Here is a 19,229-nt window from a genome sequence, read left to right as displayed (position 1 = left end):
TTAATCCCAGATACTTCGGACTGCGTCACAAATTTGTTCCTCCCCTTCTGACATGAGTTAGAAAATGTTCTTTGCTTTCTAAAAGTGTTAATGTCACTTTTGCCTCATTTAGGCATATCTGAAGGACTACTCACGTGAGTGGACAGAATTTTTTTAAGAAGTTGTTGAATTTAAAGAGCTTTAGAAATTTTACGTTAAACGGTGTTCGAGGCTAAAGCAGATAATTCTTACAAAGTCCTGGACTGTTCTGAGGTATAGGCATCAGTTTGATAAAGGAAACTTAGTGGGCAACTGTTTAGATTGCACAGTGTCCTTTCCTGTTTTGGCATCATTGTAGACACCTCTCATTTCAATATGTTTAATATTGGACGTTTTTCATGTGAAGTCCCAATATGTTTTACATCAGAGAAGATGATGTTGGTCACAACGCCACAGTCAGAGGTGAGTCTCCTTTAATTTCATGCCATCTGTATTTTTTTGTTTTTAATGTTGAGGTGTCAATGATGCTCCCTTTGTGGAATTTCTACTTACCTTCGCCTATGGCACGATAAGAATGTTGAAAGAAATATTTCCTTTGAAGCATCATGTCCCCTTTCAAAGACAGGGGCAGAATGAAGGTCCCTGAAATCCATATCGTTGGAAGCCTCCTAGCCCATGTAGCATCATTTATGGCTTCTTCTGCTTTCTTTGTGGCTTCAGAAACCATAATCAGAACAGGCTACATAGCATGGGTGACTTAAATCTTAATGATATTGCGGTCATACTGACCAATGGCCTTGTTCAATCCGTGGCACTTCTTGCCAGCATCGTACAAGATGTTTTTTGGGGAAGTCCTTGTACCCTGCCAAAATTACACACATGCATTCATTTAAAAGAAAATAAGAATATTGTTATCACTAAAATACTGGATAAGATATGCTTTAAAAATTGGTGTTGCTTTGGAAAACAACTTCTTAATGCTCCTCTACATCTCCGCCTCTAAACTTTATCAAATATGACAAGCTTTACAAGGTGGCCCAAATCACCTATTACAATTTACCCGTAACATAATGGCTCGACAAAAAAAAAAAAATCAACTCTCATTGCTGTAGCAGTTTACCCACTACCAGCTCACCTCCGGGCTCACCATCCAACCATATCTGATGATTCTTTGTAAGCGTATGTTTCATAAATTAAGTATGTGTTTTATTTTTCTTGAAGGCCAACTTTTTATCTTCTTCAGTTGCACCTGAGCTACTGCAGTTGCCAACCATTCACTGACCACTCTGTTTCTACAACCCACTGTCCAACTTTATTCTGTTGTCCGTCCTCCTCTCACTACTGTCACTCACCTGACAAATGACCACTTAATTGCCTCTCATTACTATCCTTCACTACAGCCCTTTCTGCCCAGAATGTTCACCTGCTACCCTTGTTTCAACACATCACCTCCCACTGCATTCCATTAGATCACATGTCCACCCTTCTTGCTTCCATTGTCATGTCTTGACTTTCTGCTGCTGGACATCTCTGCTCTCTCTTTTGCTTTTTTGTGCAGTCTTATTATGACTCGCAGGCATTCTTATCAGGCCTTGCAGCATGTGGTGTTAACTAAGCTCCAAGAATGTCCACACCTTAAATTTAACTGACCATAAACAATATATGAGGATTTACAGTGACAAACATGCTGCAAGGAGCACGCAGGGATATGCAAACCATGGCTTTTCAAGTTAGGCATGTGGTCCTGGAGAGGCCCACTGGTACACGTAATGCAGACGCACTGCAGCTTACCGAGCGTGCGGTGGACACTCTGAAGTTCGGACACACCATGTGAAACCTGGGAATTGTGACATTGAAGACTTCATCCTTCTTGCCAAGACGATGGAACGTGTAGTACCCTTCCATAAATCCTGAGGTGGTGGAGAACGTGGTGCAGCTTGTGTATTCATACACTTTCCCTGGCCGAATCTTTGGGTATTCCCCTGCAAATATAATAGTCAAAGTTTGAGATCAAACCAAGGAAATAGAGAATCAGACTGGGTTGGACTTAGGAATGGAAGCAGGAACCCAGTCTGTCACTTTTAAGTAATATATTAACTTTCCTGATTTTGATTTGTGTTAAGCTCTAGCAGCACACTAAATCATGAAGGAACTAAAGTACCTTTCCCAAAACCAATAGGCCCTGGGTCCTTTGGTGGACAAATGAAGTAGAGTCAGAAAACATTTGATCAAAGGTAAATTAAAATACTAAAAGACTGGAAAAAAACAAGAATGTCACCATTAAACATCCATTTTGAATATGTTTATTTTGGCATAAAGAGGTTCAAGAAACAGCATGCAGTCTCATAATTAACATTAGATATCAGGATCTCTGAAACCCTCAATTTTAAATACTGATGTGCTTAAGTCTCATGTGTGCCTTAAAGAGGAAACAAGAGCACCTCAGTTTTCTTTTTGGGAAAAACCTCTTTGAAAATCACGTAGCACTTATTACTTTTAGTCTCTATATAATCCCCACCTCTTCCTTCGTGTGAAGATGAATTATTCTTTTGATAAATACATTTTCTAATATAATTATGGTGCTGAAGATTGGTGAGTTTTATAAGAAACAATTACTCACAAGGCTTGTGGTAAGGAATTCGCATTATTCTCCAGTTTTATAGTTCAAAATTCATGGTACAGTCCGAGTTTATAAAATTGTTACACAACTATAAATGGTCTTCATGCCCCCCCCTCAATCCTCACTACTCAAATTTGACATTTTGTGCTGGGACCAAGCTGCTTCAATAGAGAATCGCCTTCCCTACTGCAAAAGAACAAAGGGAAGAATATATGGGGTACTGGCTGAGTTTTGACATGGAACCTGGAGAATTGTGTTCTGATCCTTATTTAGGCCCCTTTTGTAAATTATTTGATTCTGGGCAACTTGCTATCAAACGATGCCTTGCATTTTAAATACAAGTAATGAAATAGGTGTACCTGTGTCATTTTAAAAACATGTATAATGTAAAAAAAGATTAACAAAAATGATATGGTGTGGACTGTTTCATTTTTCTCATCTGACTATGACATGGTTTCCAAAATCTCTCCATCAACTACACCCCCCCCCCCAACACACACACACACACACACACACATCTATGTGCAGCACTTCAAGTGTCAGATACTCAAGAGGCTAAAACATATTCTCTTGTGAATCACTTCTGTTTCTCCTTGAAGCAAGATTTGCTCCATATCAAGAACTCAAAATAAAATAAGACGGAGCACTTCATATAGCATACCTCACTCATCACTGGCAGAACACTGCTCACATTTTCTAACTCCTAACCACTAAAGTTTATGAAATAAAGGCGGTTAATCTAAGAAACATTCCTTTTCCAGCAACAAATCATCTATGAATTCATATGTGTTTTTGAAAAGGCAACGTTGATGTGCTGGCTATCCAGGGACTTATAATCAATAGTGGCCTTGGCCTGGCGAAGTGCCACAAGTGCCTGCTGCTGTCTAGTTTGGGTGTGACATCAGAGAGAAGGTGGCAAATACTGAAGACAGCAAAGCCAATAGGTCTGACGTTTGTTATGGTAAGTCATAAGTGGGCCTTATGTGTACAGAGTAATAGAAATCCTTTTAACTACTCTGAACTGTGCTATCCTATATCATGCAAATCCAAGGTTTTCTATAGTGCTATGAAAACTGCAAGGGTTAGGTCCGAACTACGTAGAGCAAATGGAAATAAAATAAAAAATATAAATTACATTTATAACCTAGTGTTAGATTAATGTTCAAAAGATTACCACCCTGAAGGTGGGCAATTTCAAGAGATATTTCCAATATTCTGTACCCACTGAGGCACAGCCTCTGAAGAGCTCAAGGATGCACTAGTCAATCATCTAAGAAGTTTGTTTTACCTTGATAATTTGGAGGACCTTAGACACCACTTATTTATATTTCACTATATGTGTATATCAGCAATGAATACGCATAGCAGCAGCCTGATACCTGGAATGCTGCAGGAGCACTGACGAACTCGGTCATCCTTGGCAGAGATACCCACTGGTACTGATCACCCTGGCTGTGCTGTCAGTGTAAACTTGTGCTCCACAGAGTAGATGAGTGGTCATGTTCATGTCTTCATCTACCCTATAAACAGAGTCCTTCAGGAAGAAGGTGTGCAGCTCCTGCCAGATCAGTATGTGGAGCCTCACCACTATGGTAAACGAGAATGTCTGCTACATGCTCTTAGCAGGAATCCTGTTATCATCACTAAGCAGTTTCTAAAAACAATTGGTGCAGATGTCAGACAGAAGAGAAGAATGATGTATAACTGTAGGATTTTCTACAGGGAAGCAGCACTGCATGATGATTTTCCCTCACCTTTCTTTAGATTTGTCCAACATCATATTCTCCCCCTCAACCTACAAATGGACCTTAACACATGTAAATAGCCAGTCTGTAACGCTCTCTCTAAATACATTTACCAAAGACTGTATTTATAAAGGCATTATGTACACCCAGAAATGTCCCAGATTCAGATCCTTTGCCTGAATACAATGGCAAGCAAATGAAACTTGCAGACCAAGGCAATTCAATGGAATAGCATCAGGTCTCATTCTTTTAAAACTACCATGCCATAGCATTTGCACATACTAAAAATTCCAGATGAAGTATGCTAAGCCAAAATATTTGGTAGTACATTTCACAAACATGAAATTAAAGACTTGTCAGATAACAAAATTAGTTGCACCATTCCAACTGATTGACCAATACGTACCTACAACTCCTGGCCCCTGAACCTCCTCAACATCGCCTTTGGCATTTGTTATCCTCCAGTATCTACTGTCCAGCTGGCACGACTTCTCGGGAAAGGCATCTTTTGACATTTCAATTCTGGGGAAGCAAATGGTGTCTCCACATATTTAGTACTTTCTGATGTTTGGAACTGTTATGACATCTTAACTCTGAAGTACATGTAATGCACATCCAGTAATGGAAAGTGGGTCTGATATACGTTTGTCATTTGCACTTATCTAAAAAATTATTATACTTTGCCAAGGTGCCATAACAGTTATTATGGAGCAGCAGACATTGCATATGACCATGTGCTAACTTACACACTACATTAAACATGCTACTTTTTCAAACATAATGGATGCGGCCATCATACCACTTATATGGAACATTTACAACACCTGCACTATGCTAGGCTTTTCATATCCCAGTTCCATAAAAGTTTATTTCCCCAGGTGTCTGTACTCCCTTCAGAGAAAATCTCATTTTAAAGCTCTGTAAGCACAGCTATCTCTTATCTGTAGCCTTTTCCTAATACCCTAAAATGGCCTGTACCTGTAGCAATCAGCTTCCTGCCAATAAGCATTCTCTGTATCCAGCGCTAAATTCAACCAGTGTCCCATCAAAACTCAACCCTGCTAACTGACTACAGTGCCTTATCAGACATCAATACTGCTATAGGCAGATCAGAATTAAAGTGATAGAGCTATTCAACATCCCAAAAAGTAAAAGAATAAATAAAAATAAACTAGCAGTCATGAGTCAGACTTAAGTCTTCACTCATAGTATAGATGTAGAAACTCCGAGTAGAGGCTAGGTCTTCAAGAAGGCGAGAATAATGCTACTAGGATACACACAGGGCCACTATTTTATTCACTGTGAGTGACTTAAAGAAAGTGGAGAGTGATATTAACCTTGTACTTCAGAAAGCAATCTGAGATGTTGATGCTTTGTTAGATTATATAGGACATTGTAACCAAGTCTAGGTAAAACATGAAAATGTTCACAAATCTGGTTTGTCAATAATGCTTGTGTAAGGAACAGTGGGATGGAAAAGTGTGGATGCCAGTGGACTGTGGGCCCTCCATTAGTGTAAATAATTAGCAGATGCAATGCAAACCACTGCACCAACACTGCCAATGTGCTTCAATTCTGCCTGATGTTGTGTAGACTCCAATCACACTACCTCTGAAAATGCTACTGAAGCAGGTATGGTGACCAACCTATGCACGCCAGCGAGAGGACTGAACCCAACAAATCAACTGATGAATGAAAATGAGAAAAGATGCTGCCACCAAATTACATTAGATACCAAACATTTGATTTTTGTTTGCACCAATGATCCTAACCAAATCACTGGACAACTCAGACCACCACCAAGAAAATAAGGGCATGGTACAAAACAGAAATACCAGTTTCGGCATCCATCTAGGTTGGCATTTCACCAGCCATTTTAAATGGCTCACCAAAAAATAATCAGCAACATTTTTGACAACAAGAAAACACATATTTTATTTGGCCTTATCTTTTAGAAAGTGATTATCAGGTTCACTTTATTCTTACCTGATTCGGTATGTAAAGAAGTAATGAGGTGGATGAACAGAACTCAGCTCTGGTAAAAATGATGTTGAGACAGAAACAGAAATGTCTCCAGTTGTAGCAACACACTGTTTGTCATGAACATACCTGTGAAACAGGATAAAAGATGGGAAACTGCTTTGCAGGGTACTTTCAGAGTGTCAGACATAAAATATGAAGCATACGTAAAATAAAAATTAGCAAAGTTTGAGAAAAGAGAATCTTTTTGATTCCTTTTTTGAGACATGATCTACACATCATGGATTTCAATGTCACCCGAGGGACTCAACCAAAACATTTGCTTAAGATGCTTATCCGACTACAGCAATACTTCAAATAGAGTGCATTCTACATGCTAGGCAATGGGAATTAAAGCTAAAAGAAAAAAAGAAAAATTGAACCATGCACATCATATAGCAACTCGCGCCAAAATGTATCATTTTGGCAGACATGTGGTTTTACTGTACAGGAGACCCGTGGTACATGTCTCAGAACAAGCACTGTAAGTGACACAGATATGCTGCTCACCAAGAGAGTGCTGGTCTGTGCTGGGTAGGTGGGATCCACCCAACGTGGTTCTTCCTTTAACAATGGTGACTGACAGGCAGCCCATGACAGTACTAAGGTTTGGATGCAAAAGTAGTAGAAACACGCTTTTTTTTATCTTTACCCTGGTAGAGTGATTGCCTATAGACACTCCTTGGAAACTCCATGTATGTCATTACTGGCAACCCTCTTTCCCAGATTGTATTTTAAGTGTGCATAATCATGTTTGGATACATGCAAGTGCCTCTGTGTTGGAACCTCTAAAGATGTAGGTTGCTATACAGGGTTAGTGGTGGTCAGAGTTTGCTATCTTTTTTCTCAACCCACAGCACTGCTAAATTCAATACACACTTTAGATCAGTGCTTCCCAAACTTTTTAGAACAATTTTTAGAATAACTAACTTTCACATCCCACCCAGCTTTAATGGACACGAGTCGGTGATTTTTTAATATAACTAAATCACTTTATGGTGGTGCATTGTCATTAACAAACGGCACATTTTGAATTCAAATCACCGCTTAATTTGCACAGACATAGTTTTAAAAACTATAATGCACGCAGATGTTAACGTGACAGAAATTGGATTTCAGTGAATGTTTATTATTTGTGCATCACCAAGTAAAATGTCTTGATTTATTATGATCCTATTAAAATATTTGTTTCAATCACATTTCAGAATTACAAAAAAATGTTCTTCATTTTGCTTTTGTGACTGCTGAGTGTGTACAGTTCATTTACAGGTATTTAGTTTTTTGTGTGTTAGGAAAAAAGTATATCCTCCAGCTTTTCACACTTCATGTGCCCCAGCAGGGCTGTCAGATAATTCACTTTATTTTTCTTTGACTACAGAGTGAAAGGAGTTTGTAAACACCACTCTCCCTGTTAAAAAATATAAGCAGCATAAGACAGCCTGATATTTGACCTCCGTCTTTGAAGCACAGAAAACGTGACCCGATAAATTCACAATTTAAAGGCACCTTTACTTACTGCCTGGACTTTGGCGACACACCAAATTTGGGTCGCCACCCACCCAAAATTTAGGAAAGACTGATGTAGAAACATGGACGCGGTTTTTCATTTCCGAGTTTATGGCTCCGAAGAATTTTAACGAAATAATCTACTATCACGTCTTACAGAGGTACTTTCATGCTGTGGGACACATAGAAAATCTTTAGCAAATATTAGCATAGTAAAGACCCTTGCATTTATTCCAGGAGTATGAAAAGTGCCAACCATTAACTTTGGCTCTGGTGTAATTTTGGAGTGACTGTGGCATCCTTAAGCCTTGATATCCTGTGATGGCATCAGTTCATTTGAAATCAGGGTACTGGTTCAATTACAATAGGCAGTACAAAGTACAAAATACATTTTTTAAAGTCAATGTAATCCCTAGGATGAGAATCAGGACAGCGCTGATAAAAAGCGAGGTTCTGTTTCTAGAACAAGGCAGCAACTTTATCAAAGACATCCCGACTCAGTAATGTGAACACCACCTGACTAGCTCCACTGAACAGAGTAACTCCGATATCACTTACGAACAATATATAGTTTTTCCCACGACTATATATTGTGTTTCTGGACTTGAAAGGCTGGCCTAGTAACACGCACACCGCTAGGATGACGGAAAAAATATACCAGGAATGGCAACCTAGCCACACACACATTCTGGACTATTTAATTGTACAGATTATGGACAGTTATATTTCTCAAAAAGCGCATCTCCAAATAAAGGCAGATTCTTGAGCGTTTGGTGCGTTCACCGTCTACACCTTTCTAATAGAAAGCCAAATTAGCAACACCTGGATCCATAACTCAAAGCTCTGTTGTACATTACTCCTGATTTACGTTACAGCTAATTTACATAGCAAAACATTGTCCACCATTAAAAAAGGTCTAAATGACAACAAAATACATAATTTTATTAAAAACTTTTTAGAAGTAAGCACTGGAATGCAGCATGAGATAGTACAGAAGTTTATTAAAGCTGTGCCATTGTTTAGTACTAAGTGTCAAAAGGAGACTGGCACCAGAATGTCGTGGGCAATTTTGTGTAAATGAACAGCTAAGACAACAATACATTCTTTAGCAGGGTCTCCAACCTTTTCTGTTATGAGAGCTACTTATGATTATTAAAGACCATCCCGAGCTACTAATATCAATAGTGTTGTGATAGTGATTTCATCAGACAAGATTGTTAGTTGCCCCCCCCCCCCCCCCCACCACATAAAATTACCTATGGTGATCACCTCTGTATCAAGCAAAGTAGCCAGCAGTAAAGTAAAGTAAAAAAAAAAAACACTGACATTTTGGAATGCCTTTACATGGTTAATACAGAACAGATATAGCTTAAATGTCCCACACCAAGGTAATATTATTAGTAATATCCTCCCTAACGCCACATGATTTAGCACTCAAATATCAACTTTAAATATATGTTGGAAACTCAACCATCGGCTTATCAGTTTTGGGAATAAACACACATTTTCGTTTTGAATACACATTTTTCTTTGGTATACAATTTTCAATTTATTCAAGCAAAAGCTTCTATTTTAGTAGACTGGACTTGACACAGGAGAGCTACTTCTATGCAGCTGGAGAGCTACCAGTAGCTCACAAGCTATTTTTAGGAGAAGCCTGTTCTACAGACTCATGCCTACAATAACTTACAAGTATTATCTGTCCTATTGAAGAGTACAGCAAGGGTACTAAGACATTTTGCTGTGTATTGAACACCAGAGCTAACTCCCCACACCATTAAACCTAGGATTTCACAGCATCATGGAAAATGTCATCAACCAACAGTCACAGGGGTCACTTCTGATGAGCATCCCTTTTACTAGAGATATGTAAAGTTATGTGTACCACAAGACCCCACAAGGGGTTAACATCAGCCATTCAAATGAAAATGTAAGAGTCCAGAACCAAAGCTAAAATTGAGTTAGGTCAATTTATAACAATTCATATTGTAGCAGCTCAAGCACAGCGGAAAAAGGTAATCATTTTATTCAGTTTCAAAGCTGGAAACAGAGCAAGTTCAAAAGAAAATCATTAAGACATAGATGCAGCCAGATGCTACAGGGGATGCCATAAAACACACCTCAGATTCCCCTCTTTCAACATACATCACTAGAACTGATTATTACCAATCCTACTGGCCATGCCTCTTGTTACCTGAAAATCTGTTCTCGGATGATTGGATAGTTGCCAGTTACCACATTTTGCACGTATGTGGTAAACCAGTCGGAAAATGATGTGCCTGGAAACAAAGAAAATTCAAGGGGTTAATGTCAGACAAACTTGTAACTTAATTTGTATACCCTTGCTCCCACTTGCAGGAGTGTGATTTAAGTCTGCACATGCTAGCATTATAGGCCTCAATGGCCCAGATGTACAAGGCTATTTTGACGTTGCAAAATGGGAAAATTGCCTTTTGAGACCGCAAAATGGCCTTGTAGGTTGTACGAACCCTATTTTGTGAGTCGGTATCCTGTTACACACTCTGCAAATAGGAACTGCGACTCGCAATTAGGAAGGGGCATTCCAAGGGCGCCCCTTCCTAAATGCAAGTCAAAGGCCCACGTATGATTGTTTTGTGGCACTGAATGCGGTCACAAAACAATCAGAGTTACCACCAATTTAAAATTGGTGGTAACCCATTCGCAAACGGAAAGGGGGCCCCAAGGGACACGTTCCTCCTTGTGAATGGGGGGCACCTTTTTTTTTTTTCAGAGCAGGCAGTGGTGCCACAGACCACTGACTACTTTGCAAAAATGAAACTGAAACGCTTCATTTTTATTTTTGTAATGCACCCCGCTTTCCTGTAAGGAAAATGGGCTGCATTAAAAAAAACAAAAAAAAAAAAAAAACAGCGTTATTTAAAAAGCAGTCACAGACATTGTACTCTCCTGACCTCAGCAGGACACCATCCCTGTGAGTGCAGCCATTCCCAAATAGGTCGCAAATTGTGATCTGTCTCATGAATATTGAGGCAGGTCCCTTGCGACCCATTTGGGAATAGCTAACAGTCTCAGGCACTGTTGTACATTTTGTTTTTCAATTTGCAAAAAATTGCAAACTGAGGCGCAAGAAACAATAAAATGTTGTACATCTCACCCCATATTCAGTATGGTCAGTACAGCAGCACATTATCAATGAGAATAAAGAACTCTGGTTAAGTTACAATAGATTTGTCAATTTGGACTTGAGGAATTTTAGTGGTGCCCCAGATCATCACCCTGGCTTGAGGTAGTGTGTGTTAGGACATCTAGACCAGATAATTCTCTAAAACGGTCAATAAAGACATCGTGCCTAGCACGATGCTTCACAAACGTGCTTACTGAAAACATGCCTTTAAGCTTCTCTAAACATCCTTGCAGTGACATTATGTGAGCATCTTCCAGCATGCACAGTCAGCTTCAGACCTAGACAGGAGCAACTGATTTTGTTGTCAAGAAGATTTTCAAAAAGGGTTTCCGAATCCATTCTGCTAGTAGGCATTAAAGGGATTGTTTTGTTTATTGTGTCAAAGACGTACATGCTTACTTTGTGGGGAATCCGAATGGAACGGGTGTGATCTGGCTGATGGTACGGTGGTAGGTTGTGCTGAGTCTTAGCTAGGAGTGTGATCAGCAAATGGTCTGACCAGAACTGTGAATGCAATAAGAGTTTATTAGGTGAACTGTGAAAGAAAACCAGATAAATTGATGGCAGGATGTTTGAGCTGAGACAGTCACTAGCTACAGCAGGTTTCCCATAAGGTCTGCTGCCCCCTTGACATTAGTTCTGTTTACCCAAAGGACGAAGTTTCCTATTGCTATAGAACTCTCTGGGATACTCTTAACAGTAGTAGAGAAGGATTCCAGGATTAATAGGTCATAACCATTAAATATGATGATCTGGATGACTGACAAAACAGGAGCAGAGAGTAAAGTTTACCAGCTATTTCCCAAAAAATAATTACTACTGGTCAAACTAGATCTCCTTTTATATAACCGCTGTACCTCTGAAACTTTCTGTAACGGAAAGGAGCACAAATAAAAAAATAGTTAGATGACTGTAGCCAAATTGTGTTTCTGTTAGTTGGCCTATGCTTATGTGTGTAACAAAGGTGTACAATTGTGAAGAATACCAGTTGATTAGCATACCCTGAGGTGTAGGTCGGCCTTTGACGAGGGTTTAGAGTCAGCGGGGGAATTAGAGTGAGGGCTGAAAGTACACCTTTGTGCTCCAAGGCTGAGTTGCCTTGATGAACCTTCCCCACTGGTACCATGCAAGTTTGTTTCAAGAGGCATTTTGAGAAGAATAAAGATGCAGGTTTTGATGGAAGGCCTAGTCAGAGTTGGCAAACATCATCATCTAGGCACTGATGTTGTGGAAAGGAATCTGGGAGGTTGATGTGTAAATATGGGACACAACTAGCTGCTTGGTCGATTATGAAGGAGGTTACTAAACTGAGGTAGCAATCTAAAGGTAACGAAGTTGAAGCTTGTGGGTGCCTCTCCTTCTGGCTAGAGAGGGGCACAGGGGAGTCCACATTGTTCACAGTGACCTTGGATGGGACTGGATAGGCACAGGCAACTGAGGTCAAAAACTAGAGCAGAAGGGATCACAAAGGGCTGGTGGGGGTGGCAGAGCCTAAGGATCATGGGAAAGACGTGCTGAAATTGGATGGGTACAGGTAGCTTGGTGTGGGAAGGAGATAGAAGTGCTTGAGTCAGGAAAGATAACTAAATTGGCATGATTATGTTGCTTAAATTACACACACGACACAACTTAACTACTTCTAGTTGCACTTATATTTGTTTACTGAATCAAAATAGTTGAGGTATCTTCAGCCTTCTGTCAATCCAAGGAGCAGACAGGGAAGGGCCCTCACAAAAAATTATAAATGCCAAAGAGCCCCATCTCAGTCATCAGGAAATCAACAGTAACTCAAGCCTTCTAATGTACAAAACATTTAGAAAATAGCTACTGGATTTGACTTTGCTTACCTGTAATAAACATGTCTATTGCAGATGGATTCTGTGCTATTTGATCCTACATATTGAAAAGAGAAAAAGAAAAACATGAATATAAAATATAATAATATGAATAACAAAATCACTTTTGAAATGTTTCTGACCCAATGTTTCCTTTTCTTTGATGGATTAATTCGACTATGTGCTATTAATTCTACTGGAAGCAATCATTTATTGTTTTTTCCCCAAAACACTCCGCATTTTGTCTTTTCCTTCAATCTTGCATCATCTAATTTTCCTTGAATATCACATCACTGGATTTCTCTCATTGGAAACTCCATCTAAAGGATATTTATCCTGACAAGCAGGGTACCCCACCGAATTGAAACAAAGCATTTCCTTAAGGTCACCTTGTACCTTGACTGTATGCAAAAGACATAAATGTATACTTTGCAAAATCCAGCCATTGGATGAGCAAGGCAAATACATTTAAAACTGAGCCACTATTAGGGAGGGCTTTTAGGATTTCTCCAGTTTGTGCCTGGCAGTCCCCAATGTCTAGTATTTCTAACTAATTTGACTCATAGATCTATCATTCAAGCCTCAGCTCACTAAAGACATCCTGCCACTCCTGGGTAACCTCATTAGTTCACTACTGCCCCTTGGCTCCCTCATTCAACTCTCCTTGCACAATGGTGAAGGGGACATACTAGACTCTTTTTAGAAGCTGGAGATCAGAATGGGGAGTTCTCCAATATCCCTTCTTGCTGGCAGTGACTAAAGGTCTGGATGCAAAAGCATAGGAAGCTTTCAACAGAATTCAAACTAAAATGGCATGCCAGCGTGTTCTGGACATACGAACACAAACCGCATCCATCATAGCCACTGCTAAAAAGCAAATGTTTCTAGAATAGTACATTAAAGCCAGAAAGCCGCTGTAGAAACTAAACCCGTGCCTCTCAGAGGGGCTCCAGTGACACTGTAAAACAAGACTCATGCTTTCAATGTATTAGTAACCAGACATGCAACCCAATACTATTTTAATGGCCTTTCTTCAATGGATGCTTAACACCAAGCAGTCACTCACTGACATTTGGCTTTCTCGTTTGTCATTGCATGCCTCACTGGCTGTTCAAACAAGTCTACACTGTACTTTCACTGCGCTCATTCAACATGCAGCAACAATAGACGGCCCAATGAAAACAGAAGAATTGGCTGTGACCAGCAGAAATTAATCACATTACTTATGGTTAATTGTACTCTTTCTCAGATAAAGGGAAACATTCTTTGTCAGACATGCACTGACTCAACACAACTGCTAACGTAAATGATAACAACTCAAATGGGAAGCAGAATGCATTAAAAGAGACATCAAGCAGATAGCGGATCATGCTGTTTAGACTGTGTAAGGCTTCCAAGACAAGCATTTAACCAACATGGAAGTACTAATTCTCAAATGCAAGTTGCTCTAGTGGAAAGAAAGCACAAACACTGCTATATTGGCATAAACTTCTTCAGTAGAAGAGAGCCTTACTGGACATTGGTAGAAAATGTCATACTGTTCACGCCCCTCTACATTCTCTAGCGCCATGTACTGACTCAGGCCGGTGTGAATGCAAAAGGTCAAAGGCAGGCATTGCCGCAGTCCAGGTCGCTGCTGGAATCCTCCTGCTGCAGTATCAATGTCCAACAGATCTTCTGAGCGATAGTGATTGGACAGAGCCATGCTTCCCATCAGCCTGCGCGCAAAGCAGAAGAGAAAACAATTAGAACGGTGTGACGCAACACTCAGATTTACTCTATCTTCTTCACAGTGGTTTGTAGGCTAGTGGCCCACTCACAACAGTGTCACCATAAACTTCAGCAAAAAAGGAGCTTAAACAATTAAATAAATATCCATTAAAATAGGCAGCATATTACACTGACTACTAAACCACCAAGTGTTATGTAGACCAGTGGTTCCCAACCTTTTGATTTCTGTGGACCCCCACTTTAACATTAATGGAACCCAGGGACCCCCACTGAATCATCAAGGGAATCCGAGGACCCCCGCCTGAGTCATTACTGAAAGCTGGGGACCTAATTTGTTAATATTTTTTAATTTTCTAGGCTCTCGCAGACCCCCTGACAAGGCTTTGCGGACCCCCAGGGGTCCCCGGACCACAGGTTGGGAACCACTGATGTAGACCACAGATCTATAGAAGATGAAATTGAAAGAAAACTTTTGAAGCAGCACCTGAGAATGTCTAACCTCCCCAAAGTTCAAGGTCCTTAACAAATGCAATACAGCAGTCCCAGAAAAAGAAAATCTGTCTTGCAGGTATTGGCAACACTCACGAAATACTGGCTAATTAATTCAAGCTTTTCATTGCCCACCATCTCTTTTGTACAAATGCCTGCTACCGTTCTCACAAAAGTGTCCTAAAACCAGGAAATTAGTGGGTGCGTAAACCATTGGCGTGCTTTACACAGGTCAGGAATGAAGTGAGTGGGTTCTATTACCCTTTTCCTGTTCACCTGTTTTTCAGACACACTTACCAGATTAGATGCAGATGTTTAGGTGTGTACTCACATAAGCTAAGTCACAATAAACATGTATTTGAAGTAAAGACTATCAATGAATGTATACAATCTCTTTTTTTAGCCCTTCATTCTACAACTTACCCTGGTACCACCAGCTTCTGCCCGTTGTGAATCCGAAAGGAGCAACGATAGTCGTCAGGTAACTTGCATTTGATCTGGTCTTCAACTGCATTTAGATCTTGCTCTTGCACTCCATCTGACAAAAACATCGCACTGGTAACCGTACACAATATCCGATCAATCGACATCAGGATCATAACAACATTCCTTCCGATGTCAGCATCTCGCACCAGAAGTAGGTAGTTCAGTCAAACACAATAGCAATTTTTCATCTGAATTCTTGTCCCTGGTGTTCCCTGTCTTATAATGGCTGCTGATGCCTATTTCCATTGCAGAAATCAACAGGTAGACGATGGCCATGGTAGAAGTATGAGTTATTAATTAGATTCACTTGCAAAAAAATCCTGGATTTTTTTTTTCTTCATAAATTGCTTGGGTGTAACCCAAGAGTGCTTCCAGGGATCAGGGAGGAATTAAACTTGGTCAAAACCTGCTTTTTGTCTTTTTTGAGCACAGAATTTCACCAAGTCCTAGTCCCAAGCAATTGTATTTTATTTATTTCCAGCCTTGACCATCAGACAGTAATGTTTGGTAAATGTGTGAAGTGAGGACCAAAATTGTAGCCCTATAGGTGTCTGCTAAAAGTATTAACATATTACATAGGAAAGCTGCTACTGCTCCCTTTTAAAGAGTAGAATGTAAGTAAGAAGAAATGCATGCTATCTGCATAGCTTTAACATAACAAATCTGAATGAATTTGACAATCCATCTTGCAATTCTTGCTTTAGTGACTGGATTATCAAGATGTGGAAGAGGGGAAACAACAAAGAGTTGTTTAGTCTTTCTGACCACAAATACACTTTACAAACAAGATGATGGGTCTTTTAACATCTAAAGTGTAAAAATGCCTCTCTGAGGTGGACAAAGGTTTATAGAAAAATGACGGAAAGTCGAAAGACTGACTTAATGTGGAAATCTCTTATGGTAGTAAAACAAGGATACACGCGCAACATCACCCCGTCTTTATGAATTTGAATAAATACCTTTTCAACTGACAAAGCTTGAAGGCCAATTACTCAATGCAGTGAAGTGACGTTAATCAAGAACAAAACAAGAACTGAAAAGAACAAGAATGGAGTGGTTTAAAAGGTACTTCCATGAACTATATTAAAGGTCCCATGCAGCAGTTGGAGCCACCCTTGGAGGAATTGTTTATATTGCATTTCCATAAAAGCTTTACATGCCCAGGTACTGAAAACAGATTGGTGTTCTCTGTTTTGAAGACATTCTGCAATTGAAATCAAATAAACCCCTATGCCAAAACAGCTTTTTACAAGTGTCGAAGGTAACAAATTATACGTTGACCTGTGACCATGAGGGGGTCAATCTATAAAGCCATAGCAGTAGCCTGCAAACTTTTACCCCATAGCAGCATAACTTGCTCAAGTAGCTAGTTTTCTACTCTTCTTTAAAATGTGCCTTGATTTATGTGGATGCTGAAATAACCAACTTCCAAAATCTTAGGTGCCAAGTCCCTAAAGCAAGGGCCTCAGATTGGGTTGAAACAATTACACTTGATGCAGCTAAGAACATCTGGACATAAAGGAAGTTTTGGATATGGATGTAACGGAAGCTCCACAGTTTAGGAGCTCATCTTGGTGCAATGAAAATTATGGTCACTGAACATGGTCTAATTTGTTTAAATCAAATACAGAGCAACTAGCAGGTGAAAAGGGTACGCACATATCCTGTACAAGTTCCTCAATAGTGCATAACCCAAAAGACTAGAGGTGTAGATACCTAGAGGCAAAGAGGCATTTTGCATGAGTCCTAAACACGTCTATTGCTGTGTCCCCCCAATGGTAGTGTAGATATGAGAGTTGATCTCCCATTCAGGAGTCTTCCAACCATGTCTGCTCAGGACTCTGCATTGTCGCACTCCAGGCAGATGCTCCGATAATAACTATATATGATACAATAGTGACCGGTGCCAAATAATCTGTGACCTATGCGAGCGCTGTGGTTATTTTGTGCTTACCTGTTTCTGAATGCAATACATTGTGGTCTAGTCTTTTCATACTGAACCACCTAGTTGTGACCCTTAGTCTGAAATGCTTTGAGCCTCAGTTGAACTTCCCGCAACTCCAACACCTTGATGTGGTGGAGACACTACTGTGCAGAACACTGGCCATGCATTGTGAAGTCTCTCATGTATGCACCAGGAATGCAACTGCTGTGATGGTCGCCCGTGGCTGGGGGTCTGAGAACAACTTGCCTGGTAGGTTTCACCTGTTCCCACACATTCATTTGTGATGAAACATGGGTTCCAGGAACACTAGATCTTACTGGTCCCCAGTCGCTCAACACCACTGTTTGGCTGCATTTTCTTGTAGCTGGAACATATTGTGGGGAGCACTGGGGACCAATGCAATGCACTAAACCATCATTCCAAACAGTTGTATTATCATTCTGACAGTCAGAGGATGGGACAACTGTTAAAGGGAAAGAGATATCTGAAAAGCCATGATTCTCTCAGTCTTTGTGCAAGTTTTGTCTCTCACTGAATTTAATGAGGCATACAGAATTGTTTGAAACTGTCGCAGCAGAATGCATTTTTTTTTTTTTTTTTTACATTTACTGCGCATCCTAATCGGTGGAACAGGAAAACTGTTTCTCACGTGTTGGTAACACACAGCGAGCCATCCCCTTAACCAGAGGGTAGTTGAGATAAGGATACGGGTGTATGGGTGTGACAGAGACTCTCTGCTACCACAGTCAGAGAGACTAGGGCCCTGATTTAGCGTTTGGTGGACAGGATAATCCATCACAAAGGTGACAGATATCCCATCTGCCGTCTCTTGCGTTCCATAGGATAAAACGGAATTGTAATACGTCGGCCGGGATATCCGTCACGTTTGTGACAGAGTAACCCCATCCACCAAACTGTAAATCAGGCCCTTGATTTGTGGGACTGAAGAAATGCAGAACAAAAAGACTCTGAACTTGTACTCTACTAACTACAAATCTCAGGAAAGCGAGATGCACTGGGTGTTTTAGGATGTGGACGTAAGCATTTGTGGGTCAAGTTATGTCGTGTAAGCTGCCTGCTGGAGGGATGACCTATTGACGTGGACGGCGGTAGTGGAGTGGATGAGATGCTGTATAGTCCTTATCTGTGCTGCAGTGTGGGTACCATTTCTCTTCCCCCTTTTTGTAAGTAATGAAGCACCCTCTTCCTACAATGCGAACAACAGTGGAAGATGGAAGGATCTTTGTTAGTAATGCCTCAGCTGGTGATTCGGAAATTATAGCCAGTATACTTGTGCCATTTTGAAAATCACCCACTAGTCTGAGGTTATGTTCTCCCATAGAGAAAGGTTAAACCTCATTCCCACCCCAATACCTGGAGTGGACCAGATGTTCCCATCTAGAGTAACATCATTTTGACTCCGGGCGACACTCCAGACATGTTGGGGGAGGAACACGCACAAGAGGAACCTGCGCAGGAGGAAGAGGCCCTTTCTATTCAGGACCCTTCCAACGTGCAGTCGAACATCGAATGCCACAAGATTACCTCGTGCAACCTGCAAGTCCCTTGGCCCCTCCTGCCAAACTCAAGACTCTTAAGAGGCCCCTTCTAGAGGTCGCTGGTCTGCCACTGCCACCAGGCTAAGATCGGATTCGAAAAACTGCTATGGCTAACCAGTCTTCCGGCTCTGCACTAAAAACATCAGTCA

At 40.5% G+C, this 19,229-nt stretch overlaps 1 protein-coding gene across 1 annotated transcript in view; it reads right to left on the bottom strand.

Annotated features, from left to right (window-relative positions):
* Positions 1-19,229, bottom strand: part of FBXO3 (F-box protein 3) — a 108,804-nt gene that overhangs the window by 15,989 nt on the left and 73,586 nt on the right. The window contains exons 4-10 of the mRNA XM_069221865.1: positions 15,514-15,628; positions 14,384-14,588; positions 12,883-12,928; positions 10,064-10,148; positions 6,331-6,453; positions 4,751-4,866; positions 1,771-1,961 (exon numbers count right to left, since the gene is read on the bottom strand). Of these exons, the coding sequence (XP_069077966.1) occupies positions 1,771-1,961; positions 4,751-4,866; positions 6,331-6,453; positions 10,064-10,148; positions 12,883-12,928; positions 14,384-14,588; positions 15,514-15,628 (881 nt within the window). The remainder of the gene's footprint in view (positions 1-1,770; positions 1,962-4,750; positions 4,867-6,330; positions 6,454-10,063; positions 10,149-12,882; positions 12,929-14,383; positions 14,589-15,513; positions 15,629-19,229) is intronic.

This window comes from Pleurodeles waltl, chromosome 3_1, assembly GCF_031143425.1.
Source record: "Pleurodeles waltl isolate 20211129_DDA chromosome 3_1, aPleWal1.hap1.20221129, whole genome shotgun sequence".
Taxonomy (NCBI): Eukaryota; Metazoa; Chordata; class Amphibia; order Caudata; family Salamandridae; genus Pleurodeles; species Pleurodeles waltl.
The sequence above is the reverse complement of the archived record's forward strand: the minus strand, read 5'-3'. Positions and strand labels throughout refer to the sequence as shown.